Consider the following 22,684-nt stretch of genomic DNA (forward strand, 5'->3'; position numbering starts at 1 on the left):
CTGTGAGGGGCCAGCAAATATCAGACTGAGAATCCTTCAGTGCCTGGCCTAGCAAAACTCACCCCTTTGTTCAACTCTGAAGGAAATGGAATTAAATAAGGTTTAGGAGTTTCTGCTTCTGTTTTCTGAATCCATCATACCTCTCAGAATTCTTTCCCCCAGATGCCTAGAATTTAAAGCAACTCTTACCAACCCTTCCCAGGTATCTAAGATCTTTGCTGTAGTATAGGAGAAAGATCACTGGATTTGACATCAGAACACAGAGGTTTAAATCCTAATTTTGCTATTCATTAAGGTGATTTTAGGCAAATCACACTCCTTTGGGGAAGTGGGATGTAGATTATGATGAGCACTGGACAGGAAACAGAAGATTTTGGAATCCTCTTTGAGTAACACATAATCCATAATGTGTCACTAAACTTCAGGTTATCACTTGGTTCTAAATCAGTATTCTATAAAATAAGGATTTCCAAGAATACAATATCCAGGTAGAGATCTCTTCCTCTTCTACTCTCTTAACTGAGAGGCAGAGAAGAAGAAAAGTGAAAAAAATGTTGAGTCAATCAGTCTCTTTGTGATTTTATGAGCCATACTGTCCATGGGGTTTTCTTGGCAAAGATACTGATTTGTAATTTCCTTTTTCCAGTAGATTTTGGCAAACAGAGGTTAAATGACTTGCCCAGGGTCACATAGCTAGTAAGTGTCAGATTGACATGGGCACTGTACCCCAGATTTGAACTCCTGTCTCCAGGCCCAACACTCTATTCTCTGGGCCACCTACCTGCCTCTAAAAGCAATACATAAATAAATAAATAATGACAACCCTAAGGAAGGAAAAAAAATGAAATCTTATTGGCCATCTTCTGATCCATTTCTCCTTTAAGTTCTTATGGTATTCAGAGGTTATACTGTACATTATATATTGTTCCCTGTTTTTTGTGTGTCAGTCTTGTCTTTCCATTTAGACTGTAAAAATTCCTTGAAGACAAAGGTTACACCTAATATTTTTTCTATAGCAATATTGCCTTGAGAATATCCCTGGGTAAAAGGAAAGTGTACCAGAATGCTTGGTGGATTGACTGAAAACATCCCAAGAACAGTTTACACTCTAGACAGTGGACCTATGCCGCATGCATAATTACTGTGGTACAATGGGAAGAATGCTGGTTTTAGATACCTAGGGCCTGTTCAAATCCTTGCTTTGTCACTGACCACCTATAAGTGACCTTGTCAAGTCTCTTAATCCTCCTAGGATTTAAGACTAGAAATTCTCTAAGGTCCTTCCAACAGTAAATATAACCTACAGTCTTAGGTCCTGTCCACTGGGAAAAAACATAGGACTATTAAATAGTTTCAAAATCACCCTTTAATCAAGGGCAAAAGGGGTTTAGCACTGGTAGACCTCGACACAGAGCTGCTTGCCACAGGCAACTGCACAGAGTCCAAGGATTGAACTCTGGCCGCTCTGGTCACTACCCCCTGGGAGTGCTCAAGATGGACTCCGAGGAACAAAAGAATTTGGGGAACCTATATACCCTTTGGGGTGTCCAGGGACAAAGAAAGATGATTGACATCACTATAGCTACAAGGAAATGGGAGTGTTCAAAAGACATAGACAGGATACAATCAAGCTTAGAAAAGGAATCATAGCTAGAGGCTAGGGTGTAAGAGAAAGGGCTACTTACAATGGATACAAAGGGATGGTTTCTGCCCAGGTGTGGATCCTTAGTGAAAGGGTCTCTGATACCACCCAAGACAAAGAGAGTCCTTAGCATATGCTTAGTCCCACCCAACTAGGATTGTCATCCACCAGAGTGTCTCCCACTCAGTCTAAAACTGCTAGCCTGGGATTCCATTCAAGGTGAATTTCCATTGGAACAGGGAACAAGTACAAATTTTGGGGTCTCCAACCTATAATCTAATCTTGAAACCTGGGGTTCACCATATCCCATTAGGCCACAAGTTTGGGGTTCCCAGATTCCATGTTGACAGTCCTTAACTATTGTATATTTCTGAATATGGCCCCAGGAAAATCCTTGAAGTGACCCCTGGCATGGATCCTTTCTCCAATAGGCTTCTGGTCAATAACTTAAACACAGAAATCACTTAGAGGGAATCACAATTCTGGGAGTTTGAGTTAAAGGGATGTACTCATTCTATGTGTCAAAGAATGGAGCACACTGGCCTTGCCAGGAGGAAGACCTAGTTCAAATTCTACCTCTTCCAATTGCTACCTTCGTGACCTTAGGCAAATTACTTAACCTCTCTCTGCTTTCTTCAATTGAAAAATGACAATAGTAATGGCACCTAACTCACAGAATTGTCATAAAGATCAAATGAGATAATATTTGTAAAGAACTTAGCACATGAATCAATCCTATCTAACTCTTCATGATCACTTTTTGGAGGAATTTCTTGGCAAAGATTCTCAAGTTGTTTGCCATTTTACAGATGAGGAAAATGAGGCAAACAGGGTTAAATGACTTGTCGAAGGTCACACAGTGTCTGAGGCTAAATTTGAACTTGGGAAAATGAGTTAAGATTCCAGTGAGGCACTTCATCCACTGTACCACCTAGCTTTCCCTAGCTGCTTGTCACACAGTAGATACTTAATAATGTTTATTCCCTTCCCTTCCTTAGATGGCAGTCACAGTTCCAGAGTCTTTGCCCAAAATTCCATCTGGGGATGGAGTTTCCCTGAAAGGAAATCCATTCTATAGTTTTACAAGGTAGAGACCACATTGGGTACTTACTATGTTGCTTGAGTTATAACAGTACAGACACCTGGTGCTCACAAGAAAATTTAGAAAGTGTGTTATCTTCCCTTTGCTGCAGTGTACTGTGAAGTACCCAGAAACTAATGTAGGAGGATTTGTGGCAAGAGAGGAATGAGCCTGGGAGAAAGGCAGCATTTGTTTTCACTGGACATGTCAACACACACCCCTCTGGGATACCTGAGTCAGGCCTGCATAAGATGGTATATAGTCACCACAGTATGAATTTGGGTCCCTGAAAAAGGGATGAAGGTCATCCAAGGGGACTTATGGTAGCCGAAAGAGACTAGAAACTAACAGTGGAAAACTCTTTGCCCAGTTAGACAGAAATCCTTTCCCAAAATTAATGAAAAAGAGAAAGATTAGGCACATTTTCCCATCCTCAGTTTTTAGTCTGTAGACTCTTCCTCTTCCCCCAGTCCACTACCAACAGGAAATTAGCAATTCTGCTTTTTACTTTTTTTTTTTTACCACATCTTGACATGTATGCCAGTAGAAACTTTAATTCTACTCTATGCAACGAAAATGGCACCTACCTAGAAGGACTTACTGTCATGACAGATACAGGCAAAGGAGAGGGAAGAGTAAATTTATTAAAACAGAAATAACAGAATGATGTGAATTAGAGCTATGTTATTCAGCAAGTGAACGAAGGGCAAGCCTGACCATTATAATCGATCCCCTTCCTCCTCCCAACACCAATTCCCCTTCTCCGGTATTTTAGATTTTTTTTTTCAATTAAAACTAGGGAATTGTGTGCTTAATTCTTGTTTTAGAGGTAGAGATGAAAATGAAAGATCAGTTTTAAGGAGAGATCTTTTCTTCCTCGTCTCCCACAACCCAGAAGCCTTAAAGTCCGGGCTCCAGTGCAACCCTAGTGCAAGGGATCCACCCACCTGCGATATTATCCCCCGCCTCCCATTCAAACGCCGGACACTAAATTGGACCAGTCCTCAGAGGTGGGAGTGGGAGGGGCCCTGGTATTGACTTAAAAGGAGGAGAGGATGGACTCATTTCTTTTACAGGGAGCAGCATACCGAACCTGTCAGTATGGCAACCCAAAGATAGCATTGGTTTTGTCGCTGGGACCTTTCCCTCCAGACCCTCTGAACTCTTGTGACCAGATCGCTGGGCTCTTGAGTCCAGCTTGACTTGCGGCTCGATCAATTCCTTGCATTCTCCACTGGTCCCTCAGCCTAGGACCCCAGCGCCTCACTCCAATTTTGCTCTCTCAAACATCAACACTCATGGACCAGGTATGTGTCCTGTTGCTCTCTGTCCCAAACCCCTTCCCCACAGTCATGGGCTGGTCAGGGAAAGAGGGATTTGGCTAATGTGGCAAACCCGTGTCCACACAGCTGCTTACACTACCTAAGGACATTGCCTGCCTCTGTCTGGAAAAACCAGACGGGTCTCAGGGGGTGAAAAGGGGGCAAATGGGGGGAGGGGGTGGTGAATCTCCGAAGTAGAGAAAACGGGGAATGAAGGGGTTGAAGTTTGTTCATTAGACTCTTAGGTACTATTAGTTTCTTCAGAGGTGCAAAGGCATGTCGCCAAATTCCCTAACCCAACTGTTTTACCAGAGTTTTCTAAAAACTCTGGGCTTAGTATGAATAGCTTAGGTCATCTATTGTGAGTAGGGTGGAAAAGAATAAATTTAACTTGGGCAGTAGGAAAGGATGGAATCGTGGTCCTGGGGAACTACCTTCCATTTTAATCTCCCCAGCTCATCGAGACCTAGGTTTCTTTTCTCCAGAAAGGGGACTTAACTCCCTTGGTTTTGGTAGTAGAGGGCAAGTGAAGCCTTGGCGTCTAGCCTGGGATGTTTATTTTTGTCAAAGAAAGGTATATGAGGAATCTGAGGCTCCTTGATCAAAGGAGAGAGTATTTGTAAAGTGTTTTTACAATGTTTTGACACAGCATATTGACAAATGCTTGTTCCCTTCCATTCATTGGAAGGTCTTAGTCTAGAGTGAGTCAACATTACTTCTAGAATACCCTTAGTTTGGGAACCACTAAATCGGCCATTTAAAAGAAGTTATGATATTTTACATGATTGCACATGTAAAATCTACACATCGAACTGTGTTCCAAGAGGGGAGAAGGAGAATTCAGCACTCAAATTTTTCTTAAATTGTTTTTATATGTAATTGGGGGAAAAATATCAAATTTTATTATTTTTTTTTAAATATCAAATTTTTAAAAAGTTTTGCTTAGCCTGTCTGCAAGTTGACCTGGCATCTTTCTTAAGGGGTAGCAAAGATTTTTCCCTAGGAGAGAAGAGGGAAGTGACCCTTGTAGGCAGGGAAGGAAGATTACTCGCCCATTCATACTCTACATACCACCCTTCCCCTTTATCTCTTCTTCTCCTTAAGGTTATATAGATGAGAGAAGGGGGAGTCATCAGAGATGTTTTTCAGACCTGTCATAATATATTCCTTCTTCCTATTTCTCTGATTTTAATGATCTTGACCTCAACCTAGCTTCACAAAAGACTGACCCTCGATCTTTGATTCCATTTCAGGAAAAATCAGAAATTTGCAATATCAAGGTCAACGGAACAAACTTTGAAAAAGTAGACAATGAAATGGCAAAGAAAGATGATAGCAAAGAAAAGAAGAAACTCTCCAAACGCACACTCAAGAAGGAACACCAGAAAGAACTCAAGAAAGACCTTGATTTGGTTAGTTATCTTACACTGGCTAGGAGTATCTTGGCTAGGTTCCTCCTAGTTTTCTTCTTCATGACATTTTAGTTCTGCTATGAGAACACATGGGTTAGAGCTAGAATTGGCCTTAATAATTAACTAGTCCAATACCATCATTTTGTAGATGAGGAAACTGAGACACAGACTGTCATATAAGTAATAATTAATAGAGTAAGGGTTTAAATCCCTATCATCCAGACTAAATAAAAAATAGTACTATTCCACTAATTATAGTTCATTAAGATATAAAGTCTTAAATCTGCCTCTTTTAGATAGTGACAAGGGAAAAATGATGTTTAAAAAAATGCACCTGAGAAATTTTTAAAATTTTAAAAGAAATCTTTTTAATGCACTTGGGAAGCTAGATGGGGTAGTGTGATAGAGTACTGGGCCTGGAGGTGAATAAGACCTTAAGAGTTTACATAGTATCTCAAGAGACTCCTGAGTTCTGTGACCCTGGTAACCAAGTCACTTAACCTTTTTTTTTTTTAAACCCTTACCTTCCATCTTGGAGTCAATACTGTGTATTGGCTCCAAGGCAGAAGAGTGGTAAGGGCTAGGCAATGGGGGTCAAGTGACTTGCCCAGGGTCACACAGCTGGGAAGTGTCTGAGGCCAGATTTGAACCTAGGACCTCCGGTCTCTGGGCCTGGCTCTCAATCCACTGAGCTACCCAGCTGCCCCCACTTAACCTCTTTTTGCCTCACTTTCTTCATTAGCAAAATTAGGGTAATGGCACCAACCCTTTCAAGGTTTTTGTAAAGATCAGATGAGATAATAATTATAAAGTATTTAGCATGGCATCTGGCATATAATAAAGGCTATATTAATTTTGGCTATTATTAAATTTCTATGTTAAAATTAGTCTGATAAAATTTTTGCATGGAGGCCATTTTTATTAGATGGTTCCTGAATTCATAGAGCTCAAAGATTTAGTTAACCTAATCAGAAAGATAATTGGCATGTCTTTTTGACTTAAAGTGAGAGAAATTAATGATTTTTAGCTCTTAGATTGGCCCTAGTTGAGTAAAAGACTAATATAGAAACCCTGAGTTTTTAGTTATTCTGCTTTAAAATGAAAACAGTTACAAAGGGAGGAGAAAAGATACCTCTGTCTTTTCTTGGTGGGGAAGGATAAACTGAAATCTAGGTGGAAAATTTCCAGTGTGGAAATTCCTCTGCTCTTTGCAGATGAGATCTATTGATAAACTTTTTAGCTGCCTGTGGCAAGGAGAGGATAACTGACTTGCCCAAGATCTAATTACGTAATCATTAGATATATAAAGCAGGATTTGAACCTAGGACACATTCATGACTTCCAAGGCCCCTTCTAGTTCTGGGATTCTATGGCCTGAATCCAGCTTTGTCCTATTCTAATGGGTGATAAAATATACAGCCATTACTTAAATAGCTTCTCATTCACATGATTCTCTCTTTTTCTCTTAAATTTTAGAATGACCACAAAATCAGCACCAAAGAATTAGAAGAAAAGTATGGAACAAGTATTATCCAAGTAAGTCACTGAGTGCATGAAGGACCAACATCAGGGACTTGTCTTTCTGTTTCTTGAGATGGGTGAGGAAAAGTGGGAAACACTATTAGCACCAGCAATTCTTTGAAGCTACTTTTAGGGTAAGGCTAGTGTCCTGGGTGAGTTTGTTTAACAGCTTGGTAAGAAAAGTTACTTGGCTGTCCCTAATTTAGTCCCTTGAATAGATCATAGATCTAGTTATCAATAACTTTGGAAGGGATTTGTTGAATGATAGGAAAGATGCAACTTTCCTGATCAAGGACTAATTTTTGTCCTAGTTGCTTAAACAAGAGTTATTCTTGTCCTTGTGTTTAAGGAGGTTTATGAAAGGAAAAAGGTATGTGCATTCTCTCTGCTGATTTGGAAGAATAACACTCAATAAGGGTAGTATCATGGAATGGGAGGTTTGAAACCCTTTCAGTGTATTGATCTCTAAACTGACCAAAACAATTTCTTGCCTTCTAGGACCTTACAATCTAATAGTCATTTTGCTAGGCATAACTAAAAAATGAGAACAATGAGGCTCATACTAGTGTGCAAATAAACCTCTTCTAAGTTTTTCTTCTGCAAAAAAGGCATTGCTTTTTTACTGTTTGTGACTGTTTTACTGTTGCTGTTTTTTACAATTAAGATAGAACTTTTTAATATCTTGACATGAGACAGGCTTTGTTTTATTTTAGCCATGTGCATTCTTGTTCCTGAGCATATATTCTAGTTAGATAAAATTGATTTGCTGATTTACCCAACAGACGCTCAACACCTTAGGTGTAGAAGGAGATTGAAAGGTAAATAAAGTATAATTCTTTCCCTCAGAGTGTTTCCATCCTAGTGAGAAAGAAGAGAAAGATACCATGTACACAAATATATATAATATAGGACAGATAACAGTAAGTAAAATGATGGTACAATCAAAATTGTTTACACAGGCCATGACAGAAACACAATTTCCTAGAGTTCACATTCTGCTAGGGGTGACAAGGCAATGGAGAAGGTGAAATGTGAACTAGCATTAAAGGATGGAGAGGATTTCAGAGCTGGATAATAATAATATACTGACTCAGGTTGATACAGAGTATGAGATTTTTCTGTATAAAAAGTGTTATGATTTTAACCCTGGTTATCCTTGAAAGATCCTAGACATAGACTTGGAAAGGATCTCAGGGGCTTTCTAGCCCAATTCACTAACTATACAAAAGAGAAAAATGAGGACCAGGGAGATTGTAACTTGGCTAAGACCACAAAGATAGTATTTATCAGAATCAAGATCTGAACCCAGGTCCTCTGACTCTAGAGCTACAGTCATCTTATTTATGATCTCTTTGTAAATCTTTACTCTTCACCCAAGAGAAACTATTTATTCCTCTTTATATAGGCATTCAGGGATAGCTATTTGGGAAATTTGAATTTGTCTTTTCCTTGCTCTGAAAAACAAAAGAAACTCGAAGGTAAAAGTAATAAGACATCTAGAAGCTTCACAAAGTCAGGATGTTCCATCCAAATACAAGAATTTCTTTTAAACTCCATATCCCCATGACCCCCCACATAAGGCTAAGAATGTCTAGTCATTCATTAACACCTATTTTTCCTGGCTCTGTCTTTGCAGGGTCTCACTAGCACAAGAGCTGCAGAGGTCTTGGCTCGTGATGGCCTCAATGTCCTCACTCCATTCAAAGACACTCCAAAAATCATCAAATTCCTCAAACAAATGGTGGGTGGATTCTCCAGCCTCTTGTGGGCAGGGGCTATCCTGTGTTTCATTGCCTACGTGATTGAATTTTCAAAGGACAATTCTGTTTCCATGGACAATGTAAGTACCTAAAAAGCTTCCTAGAGTGATTGTTATTGTCTTTTCTATCTTCAGAGGCTAAGGTTTTCCATAGCCAGAGTCTTGGATGGAGGGTCAGAAAAAATGAGGAATCCAATACAAATTCTTCCAATGGCATCCCTTTTGAGTGGGGTCAAGTTGCTCACTAGGCTATAGTTTCTATATAGATAGGAGGTAGGGATGGAGATCTACTGATGACTGCTGTTTCTTCACCATCCTGATAAAATAGGAAAATAACATGAGTTCCTAACTGTTTTCTGTCAATATGCACCATCCTTGGGTTCTAACCTGCCCTCTTGAACCCGCTTCCTTTCTTAATTTAAGTGAAGCATTTAAAAGAAACCTTTAGGAGATTCATCAGGACTGGCAACCAAAATATATGAAATTATTTCCTACTGACTTGGGCATATAATTTGTGTAGCTAGACTTCTCACCCTGAGAGGCAGGCACCTGATTTATTTTGAGAACAGCTTCTCTGACTGTCCTCTTTCCTATTCTTGAAGCTCTATTTAGGTGTTGTGCTTATCATCGTAGTCATCCTCACTGGAATGTTTGCTTATTATCAAGAGGCAAAAAGCACCAATATTATTGCTAGCTTCAGTAAAATGATTCCTCGGGTAAGTAGCTTAAAACTTCCTTGACCGATATCATTGAAGATACTTGTTGCTTCTAAGCCTTCACTTGCTTCTGCCCAATTTGTTGTTTATTCACTTTTTTGGAGAATCCTTAAGTCTTGTCTTAGAATCAATACTATGAATTGAGCTAAGCTATGGGGGTTAATTGACTTGCCCAGGGTCACACAGCTGGGAAGTGTCTGAGGCCAGATTTGAACCTAGAACCTCCCATCTCTAGGCATGGCTCTCAATCCACTGAGCTACCCAGCTGCCCCCTTATGGGTTCTCTTATCAGTCAAACACAGAATGGCATCAGAGATCAGGCACTGATCTTGGGGTCAGGAAGTCTTGGCTTGATATCATACCTCAGATTTCCTAGTTGCACAATTTTAGGGCAGTCATTTTACTTTCCCTGGGCCTCTGTATTCTCAGGTGTATAATGAAGACACTGGATTTAATGGCCTCAAAGATTGCTTATAGCTGTTCAAGCCAAGATTCTTCCTAGACTATAGCTGCAATTTCTGTGGGTCTCTATTGTTCTTTCTGTCACATCTGCAATCTATTACAAATCTTCCCTCTATTAAAAGTTTTCTGGGCCCTCTGTGCATTATAACACTTTCAGGGCTTAAGAGAAATACTTTTGCTATAGTTAATGGTAGTTGAAAGGGAATAGTTTTGAACTTGGAACCAAGAAGACTTGAGTTCAAATCCTACATTAAACACTAGATTATGACCCTGGACAAGTCATTTAATCCTTGTTTCCTTCTTTGGAAAAGGACAATAATACCAGTTATCAAATGAGATAAACTAGGTAAAGCACTCCACAAGTCTTAAAGCATTATCTAAGTGCTAATTATTAGTCTTGCTATAGCTGTGGTTTCAGTTTCCTCTGATATTGAACATGCAATCCAAAGGATGAAAGCAATAATATAGAAGTTTCTTTTTCATTTCAATTTCCCAGAAAGCTTTGGTCATCAGAGATGGAGAAAAGAGGGAGATTCCTGCAGAGGAGCTGGTTGTAGGAGATATTGTAGAGATTAAAGGTGGAGACCAGATTCCTGCTGATATTAGGATCCTAGACTCCCAAGGGTGTAAGGTAAGCATTGGATGTAGTTCCCTCTAAGGATGATTGTATCTGGTTTTAGTCTTTGTAACCTATACTCAACAGGATTAAAACCAATTGTAAAGATAGCCAAAGTACCTAATTCTAGACTTTGCTCAACTTTGCCTTCATGAAATTAGTTTATATTATTTAATATAAACTTTGTATTTACTTAACCAAATACAGGTTATTTCTTTTACTCTCCCAAGACCCACCTTCCCATTAGAAAGTAAGGTTTTTCAAGGTTGAGATTTCATTTTTGTTTTTAGAACTTCAGTGCTTTGTACTATAACTTGCATATAGTAGATATTTGTTCATCTGAATTGAATTCATTCACAGGTAGATAATTCATCTCTTACTGGGGAATCGGAGCCTCAGACGCGCTCTTGTCATTTTACCCATGAGAATCCTTTGGAGACAAAGAACATTGGCTTTTACTCTACAACTTGCCTGGAAGGTAGGTCTGATGCCATAAATATAGGAAACATTACATAAAAATTAAAGCCCCTTCTGCTTGGCTTCTACTTAGTGGTCTCTTTCTCACTCCTCTGTACAAGTTTGCCTCCCCACCCAAAGGAAAACCAAAATGACAGTTGTATCAAGTATGCTAACTCTTGATTTCATATCATGCAGTTCTTTAAATCAAGGCAATGACTACCTGGCTATCATGTTAACCTGGAATGTGAAGATAGAGGTCCAAGTAGTCTGACCCCTTATAGGCAAGACTTCCTGGAAAATCATCCACATACTTTCCTTGCAGGAACTGCAACTGGCATAGTTATCAACACAGGTGACCGTACCATCATTGGAAGAATTGCCTCACTGGCTTCATCAGTTGGGCAGGAGAAGACACCAATTGCCATAGAAATTGAACACTTTGTCCACATTGTGGCAGGGGTGGCTGTTTCTATTGGTATCGTGTTCTTCATCATTGCAATATGCATGAAATATCGGGTCCTGGATGCTGTCGTCTTCCTGATTGGCATCATTTTGGCCAATGTGCCAGAGGGCCTGGTGGCTGCTGTCACTGTAAGTCCACGATGTGATCTCTCTGATTTGATCCTTATTTCAACATCATTGAATATCCCAGTCCCTGCACAAGCTGGCAAATTACAAGTTATTTCAATGTGGAATACTTTCCCCACTGGAGGTGATACTTGAAAGTCTTAAACAGGTTGGGTGTTGGAGGAACAAATAGAATTAAGAATCATTTCAATATTAGAATCCAAGATCATGAGGTACAAATCTTCCTTTTCAGGAGACCTGTAAGTAAACTTGTGTGTACATTTGTCTGCTCTAGTCTTGTCTGTGTAAGATTTAAATTAATGTCCAATAAGTATCATATTTTATAAAGTTTATTAGTAATCACTTGAAGAAGAAGAAATAAAAAACAAAGCCTAAATAAAACCATGTGAATAAAATTCTCCTGCCTGGCTCTCACCCAACTGTCACAGCCACATTCCCGGGAGTAGAGAGAGAGAGAGAGAGAGAGAGAGAGAGTAGTTACACAAAACTCATATATCTTCCCTATGTTAGTATGTTAGTGTAAATATGAAAATGGGATGCTGGGAAAGAGAATCCTGGGGAGAAAAATCTAAATTGCACATCTGGAAGCAAGTTGAGAGACCCAAAAGAGTTAATTTCCAAATTATAAAGTAGCCTCTATGTTCTTATCTGAAGCTAACCTGTAAACTGAAGAGTAAAAGATACTGATCTAGAGTGTCTTTAAGACATGAGTTCCACAATGATACATATATAAAACCCAGTAAAACTGCTTGTTGGTTCTGCAATGGGGGAAGGAGAGAGTGGGAATCGTGAATCTTATAACCATGCGAAAATATTTTAATGAAAAGGGAAAAAAAGAACATTGTACACAGAAAGTGAAACATTGTGTAATGATCAAATGTAATCAACTTTATTACTAATGGGAAAATCCCAAGGGACTCATGAGAAAGAATGCTATTCACATTGAGAGAAAAAAATTGTGGGAGTAGAAATGTAGAAGAAATACATGATTTATCATTTATTTATATGAACATAGGATGTGGTATCTTGGTTTATAAAAGATTATTCTGTTATAAAAATGAATAATATGGAAATAGGTATTGAGTGATAATGTATAACCCAGTGGAATTGCTTGTTGGCTCCAGGAGGGGGGAGAGGGAAAAGAACATGAATTATGTAACCATGGAAAAAATACTTCAAAATAAATTTAAATAAATTAAAAAGATATGAGTTCCACAGAGAACCAATAGGCTTTAAGGTATCCAGTGTTTAAGAGGGTACATAACAACTCTTTGAAAACCCAGGGGATGAGATGAGGGCTTTAGGTTGTTCACTTTGACACAAGTCTTTCCAGACAGATCCCTTACATTCTTTCTGGACAAAGAAATGTTACCCAAGTTGAACCAAGGTCAAATGGATATTTCCCTACATATGATGCAGACTTGATAATGTTTCCATTGAAACTCAATCCCTGTGGATCATTTCATTCAACAGGAAAGAACCACAATTAGAGTTTTCTGTTTCTTTAAAAGGAAAAGTCCCCTGGTATCATTCAATCAATAAACTACCAAAACTTTTATAACAACTATGACCCCCACCCCAGAAGTGTGTTCTGTATTGAAATGGTTAAGAAAGATCTACCATTCTGATTCACTGGGAGTTTATATTTCTTTTCTTCTTTCATTTGTAGGTGAGTCTATCATTGACAGCAAAACGGATGGCCAAGAAGAACTGTCTGGTGAAGAACCTGGAAGCAGTGGAAACTCTGGGCTCCACCTCCATCATCTGCTCCGACAAGACTGGGACCTTAACCCAGAACAGAATGACTGTGGCCCATCTGTGGTTTGACAACCAGATCTATCGGGCTGATACAAGTGAAGATCAGAAAGGTGAGGCTCTGGGAGCCATCATGAGGGTGTTGGACTGAGCATAGGAACTTATGCCAACCCTGAGAGGATGAGCAGGCTGCTTCTGAGACCTGTTTGGACCCTGTGGCCATACAAACTCGCTCTCCTCTAGCAGATTTCTATATGGTAAATCATTTTTTTTCTCTTGTTTTCCAGCCCAGAGCTTTGATCAAAGTTCTGCAACCTGGGCCTCCTTATTCAACATTGTAACACTGTGCAACCGAGCTGAGTTCGGGGCAGGGCAGGAAAATGTCTCCATCATGAAGGTAGGGCTTCTGCTCAGCTGGGTGTGATAGCAAAGGCAGTTCTCCAGGCCATTTTGGGGTCTTCTGTCCTATTCTGCTGAGGTGCCACTTAATATGATGGGAAGAATAAGAGTTGGAGTTGCCCACATGTTACCTAGCCAAGTGAAAAGTAATACCTTAGCCACATTTGACTTTGCTTTGAAGAGTTACAGGAAAATCCAAAGGAGCTCTCAAATCCTGGCTTGGGATAGTGTGTTGTAGTAGTTTGAAAAAGGCTGCAGTTCATTATGGTTCCTACTGAATTCACCATTTTGAAGGAAAATTTGTAATCTAGCTCTCTTCAGTGTTGAAAGTATGGAAATTAATCCTTTTGTTCCTCCAAGACCAACTCATTTAAGCTATAAAAAGTAAGCATTTGTTAAGCAGTTCCTGTATGTCAGGCTCTAGGGCAATCAAACATACATAGACCCTGCCTTATGAAGCTCAAATGCTGCAGGGAATACTACATACACAAAGAAAAATATGAAAACTTAAGTGTGAAACACTAGTACCTGGGTACTAGGGAAATGTTATGTTATATTTGGGCTGAAAGATGCAAGGAGTAGAGTTACAAAAGGCAGAATTGAGAGAGTGGGTCTAGGGAATAAGAGGCAGAAGACTTGTATAAAGGTGAGAGCATGGGAGATTTGAAGAGTGCAGCAAGCAGCAAGCATTTGGCTATAATGATTGCTAAGGGTAGTGTAATCTAGTAATGCTAGAAAAGACATTGGTTATACAATCAGTCTATGAAAAGCTTTAAATGAGAAATAGATGAGGCTGTATTTTCTAGAAATCAACAGGAGCCATTGAAGTTTCTTAAGTAGGGGCATAAGTGAATTTGGTTTTTGTTAAAATTGTTTGAGACTGAACTATATTAATGAGGTGGTCACCAGGGATTTAATTCCTAAATCCCAAAATGAATTACTAAAGTAAGTAGAATTATGGTGGTTTATTTACAATAGAGGGAAGATATTAAGGAAGAGAGAAAAGGGGAGAGAGAGAGAGAGAGAGAGAGAGAGAGAAAACTTCCTCTGAGCCCATTAGAAATTTCTAAGCTCCAGACAGGGGAAGAGAGTCAAGAAGATGGGTCTTTCCTGGAGGCTTTGAGCCTCCGGAAAGGTGGAGTCACTTAAGTCAGCCTTTCGCTCACTGACTAAGACTTCTAAATGAAAAGAAGTGTGGGTGTCTGTCTTCCAGTCTCTCCTTCAAGTCAGAGCCTCCAACTCCAAACTCTCTTCTTCTGGCCTCTTTTTAAAGAATCTTTTTCTCTTGTGTCACCTCCCCTAAATTTCATGGTTACTGATCACAGCAGACACTTTTCTCTAGGACTGCCCACTCTTTAGTTCTTCTTTGGTTATATTATATCTTTTTGGGTTACTTAACACCTTTTTGTGGTTAAAATGGGTAGATGTACTTAAAATACTGAGTTATTACCTTTTTGTAGATTAAAATCAAAATTCTAGCTTCACTAAAAAGGAAGAGGTAAGTACCTTCATTGTTACAATCAGGAGATTACAATTTTATCTTTACAATAAAGGAAGAGCTAAGTATCTTCATTGTTAAAATCAAGAGATAGATAATCCAATCTTCACATTTTCTATAACATAATTTCTTTGCTTTCTGTTTTATCTCTTAAACTCTGCATTCCTATAGGTCATTCTCCAAAACTGTACTCAATACCCCCTACCACCCAATTCTTCATTCCCATCCCCCTCCTAATTCATCCTTATTCAAACCTTTCTACTTCTCCCTTTGAAATGCCTGTTTAATAACAAACTTCCCTTCATTTTAAACCTATTCCACTCACTTTCCTTTCATCTACTATTTTTTACTATATAACCTAGACTCCCCACCCATCCTGTTCAGTACTGACTGCACCTTCACTCATTCTTCTTGGTTCACCTGTCAAAGTGGTAGAGTTGAAAAACACTTTACTTCCTCATTACCACTTCTAGGTTCTCCCCCTTGCTTCTTCACCCAGTAATCTCTTCTCTTGAAGTTCATCTATTATGTAAAAATAATAATAGAATGAATTGATCATGGATATAAACTGATTAGATACTTTGCTTGCTGTGCTTACAAAGTATCTTCAGTTTATATAAGTGAAGTAAAGCTCATAAGTAAACTTCAGGGCCAGGTGCAAGGATGCTAAGGAGGCTCTTATTATACAAAAATAAACTATTGAGAACATAGGATACAAAAAGATATAAAAAGATTTCTAACTATGGGATTCTAACTCCACCCAAATAAAACTCCTTGGTTCTGCAAAGAATTGCTTCTCCTGTTTCCACAGGCTACACTGATCCTTCCTGATTAACCCAAATTTTCCTATTCTACAATAAACTAACACTATTATTCTTCTAAGAAGTATATAATTCTTTACTGTCTCCAAGCTATAAAAATAACAAAGGCCAGTTGGCTGAGCTTCAGCAAGAACCAAAGTTAGGACTCTGAGCTTTAGGAGACTCAGAGTCCAAACCAAAGACCAGGTCTTTTTTTGGTCTAGGAGATAAAACAATTTATGGAAACAGTAATGGGCAGTCACTAGTGTTTCCCAAGTTGGAAAAAAAATTGCTTAGCTCCTTCAGGTTTTTTCCTCCTTTCCTTCTACCTAGACAGTGAGGAGAGAAAAGATGTCACCTACTCCCAGCACTCTTGAGAGCCCAACTACCACTCCCTCAGGGCAACAGCCAACCCAGAGAGAGTAATACCTCACACACTGTCAACATTGGAAACTGGCACTGTCTCAGATCTTTTTAAACTCCAATTCTTTCTCAAGTCAGCTTCTCTACTTCTTATCTCTAAACTAATATAACAAGATTTTAATTTCTAATATCATCCTTATAATTTCCCCCTCTTTGAGCATATGGAGACATAAAAAAATCTCTCCCATATGCCTCCTATGTAATTCTAAATCTTTATCTAACCTTATTGATATTTCCCCCCAAAAAATAGTCTCAATCTTACATTTACCTTATCCCATTCTTATTGCTACACCTTATCTATGCTAACCTGTACTAGGGATATAAATAAAAGAAAATTTCAATGAAAACATACTTGCACAAATGCAAGTACAAAACATACAATTAAATTCAAAATGCAAACTTTTGAAAAACTTTAGAAACAATAAAATGCAGTTACAAAAATTCATATATCTACTATCCAATCAAAATCCTGGTAGCTGTCTGCAAATCCCTACATCCATTTCTTCTTCAAGGACTTTGATACCTAATTTACAATTTTTGTTTCTTCCTCAACTCTTACCCTTATACTAGAGGACTTAAACTTACATATTGATCCTCAAATACTCATACCATCTAGGTCCTCAAACTATTCTCCTAGGAGCTACTCCTCCATCACCTCAGCCACATACAAATATGCAAAATATACCTTCAATCTTATACCCACAAATATGCCACCTCCATGTTAAAAACATTTGAAATCTCCTTATCCAACCATAATCTATTTTTTACCTTCTCTCTTGTCTTTCTTATAAGCCTGCTCTTCAGTCTTACTGTGACTGCCAATCTTTTGATCTTAATTCTCTCCCCTGACTCTGGTGAGCAAATTAATCTCTACATCTTCCTCTTGAATCACTGGCCCCTTTAACATATCACCTATTATGCCTGAGACTTAATCTTGGGTCACTGTTACCATTTGTCACCTTCCTGCCTATATACATACTGCTGAATGAGACACAAGTACTGCTGAATAAAGGTAAAGGAAATCTCACAGCCATGCTCACTGCTTCCATTATAAGTTTGTTTGCTAATAGACAATACTACTATACTTCCCTAATGAATTCACTATTCCACTCTCCACAGCAGCTATTCCAAATCTGTAATCTCCCATGGTTCCACTCTCAGATGAGAATTTTGCCTCATACCTTTGCAGGGGGAAAAAATCCATGTCATTGCCTCTTCAACCCTCTTCCTCATCTCCTATCACTTAGATGCTTCCTGCCACTTTCTCCTCTTTCACCCTGTTTTACCTGATGAAGTGGCCTTACTCCCTACCAAGGCTAACCCCTCTACCTGTTCAAGTGATCCTCTTCCATTCCTTTTCCTTCAACAGATTAACCCCTTTGTCATCCAAACTCTCACTTATTTTCAGTGTCTCCCTCTACTGGCTTCTTTCCTACTGGCTACAAACATTCCCATATCTTCCCTTACCCTGAAAAAGCACTCACTTGATCTTTCCCTGCTATCATCCAATTTCTCTTCTGCACTTTGCAGGTAAACTTCTTTAAAAGGTAGGCGACAATTAGCACCTTGGTGTTTTTTCCTTTCACTTTCTTCTTAACTTCCAATCTAGCTTCCAACCATATCATTCCACTGAAAGCACTCTGTCCAAAGATATTAATAGTTTTTTAGTTGCCAAATCAAATGCCCATTTCTTAGTCCACATTGTCTTTGACCTCTCTGCCTTTGGCAGTGTTGATCTCTCCTTGATATTCTTTTCTCTAGTTTCTTTAGGAACTCTACCCATCTGCCCATTCTTTCTCTGTGTCTTTTGGATCCTCTTCCAGATTTTGCCCACTAGCCATTGGTGTCCCAAAGGACTCTGTCCTCAGCATTCCTCTCTTTCCTTTCTAGACTATTTCACTTAGTGATATCACCAGTTCTCATGGATTTAATGACCATCTCTAAGCTGATTCTTGTCTTTCTCCAATCTCTCTGCTGACCTCTAATCTTCTATCTCCAACTTCCTTTTAAACTACTCAAATTGGATGTCTGGTAGACCTTTTGAACTCAATACTGAATGTCCCAAAGCAAATTCATTATCTTTTCCCCTAAAACCTTCCCTGTGCCCTAGATTCTCTTTTGCTGTTGAGGGAAACACTGCCCTTCCAGTCCCTCAGTCTTTTAACCCAGGAGCTCTCCTAGATTTCTCACTATCTCTAATCCCCATATCTAGTTGGATGTCAAGGTGTGTTATTTTTGCCTTTGCAACATCTTTTGAATATGTCCCCTTCTCTCTTGAAACTATTCTAATATAGTTCCTCATCATCCCATCACCCCATTCCTGGATTACTGCAAAAGACTGATGGCATGTCCTCTCTACTACAATACATCTTCCATTCAGCCAATAAAGTGAATTTCCTAAAACACAGGTCTGACTCCTACACAATAAAAGTCAAGTGGCTCTCTTTTGCCCTCAGGAACCAATACAATGCTTGGCATTCAAAGTCCTCTATAATTTAGCCCCCCACCTACCTTTCCAAGCTTCTCAACACATTCTTTGATTCAGTGATAATGACCTCCTGGATATTCTGTGAACAAGACACTCCATTTGGCTCTGAGCATTTTCTCTAGCTATTACCCATGTTTGGAACATGCTCCCTTCTCTGCTCTACTATTGACCTCCCTGCTTTCCTTTAAGTCTCAACTAAAGTTTTACTTTCTATAGGAAGTTTTCCCCAACCCCCTTTAATTCCAGTTCTTTAAATTATTTCCCATTCATCATGTATCTAGCTTGCTTGTATGTATTTGTTCACATGTTGTCTCCCAATTTGATTATGAACAATTTAAGGGCAGGGACTGTCTTTTGCCACTTTTTCTTATCTCCTGTACTTTAATACAGAACTTAGCACATAGTAGGCACTTAATAAATATTTATTGAATTTGTGGAATTGAGTCTTAAGTAGGTATATTAAGGAAAATGTATTGTTATATCATTCAGAAATATTTAAGACTTAATTGAATAGAATACCCAAGTAACTATAAGACTTGAGTTGTAGAGCAAGTTTTGCTTTACATTAGTAGATGGAATTGCCTTCACCTACATAATCCACAGTTTCAGATTCAATGATATCAATTTATCAGACCAATTCTAGAGCTATTCTTCCCATCCAAGGTATTGTCATTGGATCTGTGTACACTTATATGCAAGAATGTTATTTCATTCTCTCTTTACTTCTCACATACTGGAATTGTCTTGGTTTCTTCTCTTTATTTCCCATTCTTTTTTCTCTACCCCTATTTTCCCAAAAGTTATTAATTGGGCCTTTGTGCTTCTTTCTCCCTCATTTATTTCATCCGTTCTAGGTTGATGCTATCAGTTCTAGGTTGATGCCATCCAAATCTTGAAATTCAGACTTGCCTGACACAAGCTCCAATCATATTTCTATTTTCCAAATAAATAGTTTACTAGACATTGCTACTTGGCTGACTCAGTGGCACCTTCTCTGAAAATAACATCTAAAACCAAATTTTCTTCCTTTTCTCAGAATTTTTAAATATTATTTTTCTTGAATTATATGTAAATAATTTTTTAACATTCATTTTCAAATTTTTTACTTCCTTCCACCCTTTCTTTCCCCTTCCTTGAGATGATAAGCAATTTGATATAGGTTATAACCTATATCAAAGAAACCACATGGATAATATTGTGGAAAAAGACATTTTAAAAACCCATGAAGAAAATAAAGTGAAAAATAGAATGCTTCCATCTTCATTCAGAATCCATAGGTTCTTACTCTGGAGGTAAATAGTATTTTCCAACATGAGCCTTTTGGAATTACATTGGATCACTATTACTGAGAATAAGTCATTTGATCATCATGCAATATTGCTATTACTGTTACAAAGTTTTCATTCTACTTCACTTTGCATCAGTTCATATAAATCTTCGAGTTTTTCTAAAATTCTTTGCTATCACTAATTTTCCTTTTTAAAAGAAAAATCTGGGATATAGACCTAGAAATGGTATTCCTGGATCAAAGTTCTTTAGGCATAGTTCCAAATTGTTCTCTGGAATACTTATTGGTTCACAACTCCACTAACAGTGCATTAATGTCCCAAATTTTTCCACATCTCCTTGAAGATTTTCTCTTTCTGTTATATTAGCCAAGCTGATAGGTATGAGGTGGTACCTCAGAGTTGTCTTTAATTTTAATTTCTCTAATCAGTGGTGATTTAGAGCAGTTTTTCATATGACTGTAGATAGCTTTGATTTCTTCCTCTGAAAATTGACTTTATCATATCCTTTAAGCATTTATCAATTGGGGAAAGACTTGTCTTATATATTTGATAAATGAGGCCTTTTTCAGAGATATTTGCTATAAAAGAATTTTCCCAGCTTTCTGCTTTCTCATTTTAATTGCATTGGTTTGTTTGTACAACCCCTTTTAAATTTAATATAATCAAAATTATTTTACATCTCATAATGTTCTCTCCATAGCACTGACAGGCATACTATTCCATACTCTTAATTTGCTTATGAAATCACCTTTTATGTCTAAATAATGTACACAATTTGACTTTATCTTGGCATATGGTGTGAGATATTGGTCTAAACCTAGTTTCTGACATACTATTTTCTAGTTTTAATAGAAGTTTTAGTCAAATACTGAGTTCTTGTCCCCAAAGCTTGGATTTTTGTTCTCTCAAAGAACTTTAAGGATCACTTAGTTCAATCTGCTTATATAGTGAAAGTGGAAATGTTGAGCTCAGTAAGGTTAAAACTTGCCAAGAGACACAGAAGTAATCACTGACAGATGAGAAAAAACTCAGGTTAGCTGATACCTAGCTCAGTGTTATTTCTATAATTTTTTTTTAAGCTAGTTAATTCATTTAAACCCTTACATTCTGGCTTAGTATCAGTTCTAAGAGAGAAGAGCTGCAAGGGTGAGGCAATCAAGAGTTAAGGACCTTGCCCAGGGTCAGATACTTAGGAAGTGTCTAAGGTCAGACTTGAACCCACGTCCTTCCAACTTTAGAACTGGTATTCTTTTATCAACTATACTATTTAACTGTCCCTTCTTTCTATATTTGTAAAACAGTTTGCAAATCTTAAAGCAATTTATAACTGCTAGCTACTATTATTGCTATAACATCTTGCTCTCCCCATGACGCCCAAAGTCAGTGTCCTCTTCCAGTTTCCCTGTCTGTCAATGCTAAATTCTGTCTTAGACTCAAACCCAAAATTTGGAGTTTCCATTGGCATTTTCCTTTATTTTCTATATTCATGAGGTAACTGTAAATGCCTTTTTACCCACCTTTAAAATGTCATGCACATCTTAACTTCTTGCATTCTGCCCTCATTACCTTTTTCCTAGACTACTAGAATGGTTACTAGAATAAGTTTCATGCTGTCCTAATCCTTCCTACATCCCACTACCAGACTTGAACTCCTTAAACAATTTTCTCACCTTGCTCTTCTATTCACTCTTAAATGTCCCAAAATCTGCCTGGTTTTCAAGTTCCTCTTTATTTTTTAAAAATTTATTTAGAATATTTTTCCATGGTTACATAATTCATGATTCCCTTCCTCCCCCCCACCCCACTGGACTGTATGTGTATCATTGTTCAAAACTTATTTCCATGCTATTCATATTTTCAGTAGAGTGAGTGATATTTTAGCATCAAAATCCCAGTCATATTCATATCAAACTACGTGATAGAGTATATGTTTTTCTTCTGTGTTTCTACTCCCACAGTTCTTTCTCTGGATGTGGATAGCGTTCTTTCTCATAAGTTCCTGTGGATTGTCCTGGGTCATTGCATTGCTGCTAGTAGAAAAATCCATTGCATTCACTTGTGTCACAGTGGATCAGTCTCTGTGTACAACTTTCTCCTGGTTCTGCACCTTTCACTCTGAATCAATTCTTTCTAGTTCACATGGAATTCCTTCAGTTTGTCATTCCTTTCAGTACAATAGTATTCCATCACCGTCAGATATGCATTTGTTCAGCCATTTCCGAATCGATGGACAACCCTGCATTTTCCAATTTTTTTGCCACCACAAAAAGCACAACTATGAATATTTTTTGTACAAGTCTTTTTGGGTACAAACCTAGCAGTGGTATGGCTGGATCAAAGGGCAGGCAGTCTTTTAAAGCCCTTAAATTCCAAATTGCCCTCCAGAATGGTTGGACCAATTCACAACTCCACCAGCAGTGTATCAGTGTCCCAATTTTGCCATATTCCCTCCAA

The 22,684-nt window shown here is 38.3% G+C and overlaps 1 protein-coding gene across 1 annotated transcript in view; it reads left to right on the forward strand.

Moving 5' to 3' along the window:
• Window positions 1–3,773: 3,773 nt before the first annotated feature.
• The window catches only part of LOC100023029 (potassium-transporting ATPase alpha chain 2-like), a 35,050-nt gene continuing 16,139 nt past the window's right edge, over window positions 3,774–22,684 (forward strand). Inside the window, exons 1-10 of the mRNA XM_007495179.2 lie at window positions 3,774–4,030; window positions 5,299–5,457; window positions 6,934–6,993; window positions 8,615–8,818; window positions 9,340–9,453; window positions 10,412–10,546; window positions 10,892–11,009; window positions 11,313–11,581; window positions 13,248–13,446; window positions 13,621–13,730. Of these exons, the coding sequence (XP_007495241.1) occupies window positions 4,022–4,030; window positions 5,299–5,457; window positions 6,934–6,993; window positions 8,615–8,818; window positions 9,340–9,453; window positions 10,412–10,546; window positions 10,892–11,009; window positions 11,313–11,581; window positions 13,248–13,446; window positions 13,621–13,730 (1,377 nt within the window). The 5' untranslated portion in view covers window positions 3,774–4,021. The remainder of the gene's footprint in view (window positions 4,031–5,298; window positions 5,458–6,933; window positions 6,994–8,614; window positions 8,819–9,339; window positions 9,454–10,411; window positions 10,547–10,891; window positions 11,010–11,312; window positions 11,582–13,247; window positions 13,447–13,620; window positions 13,731–22,684) is intronic.

Source organism: Monodelphis domestica, chromosome 4 (assembly GCF_027887165.1).
Source record: "Monodelphis domestica isolate mMonDom1 chromosome 4, mMonDom1.pri, whole genome shotgun sequence".
Lineage (NCBI taxonomy): Eukaryota > Metazoa > Chordata > Mammalia > Didelphimorphia > Didelphidae > Monodelphis > Monodelphis domestica.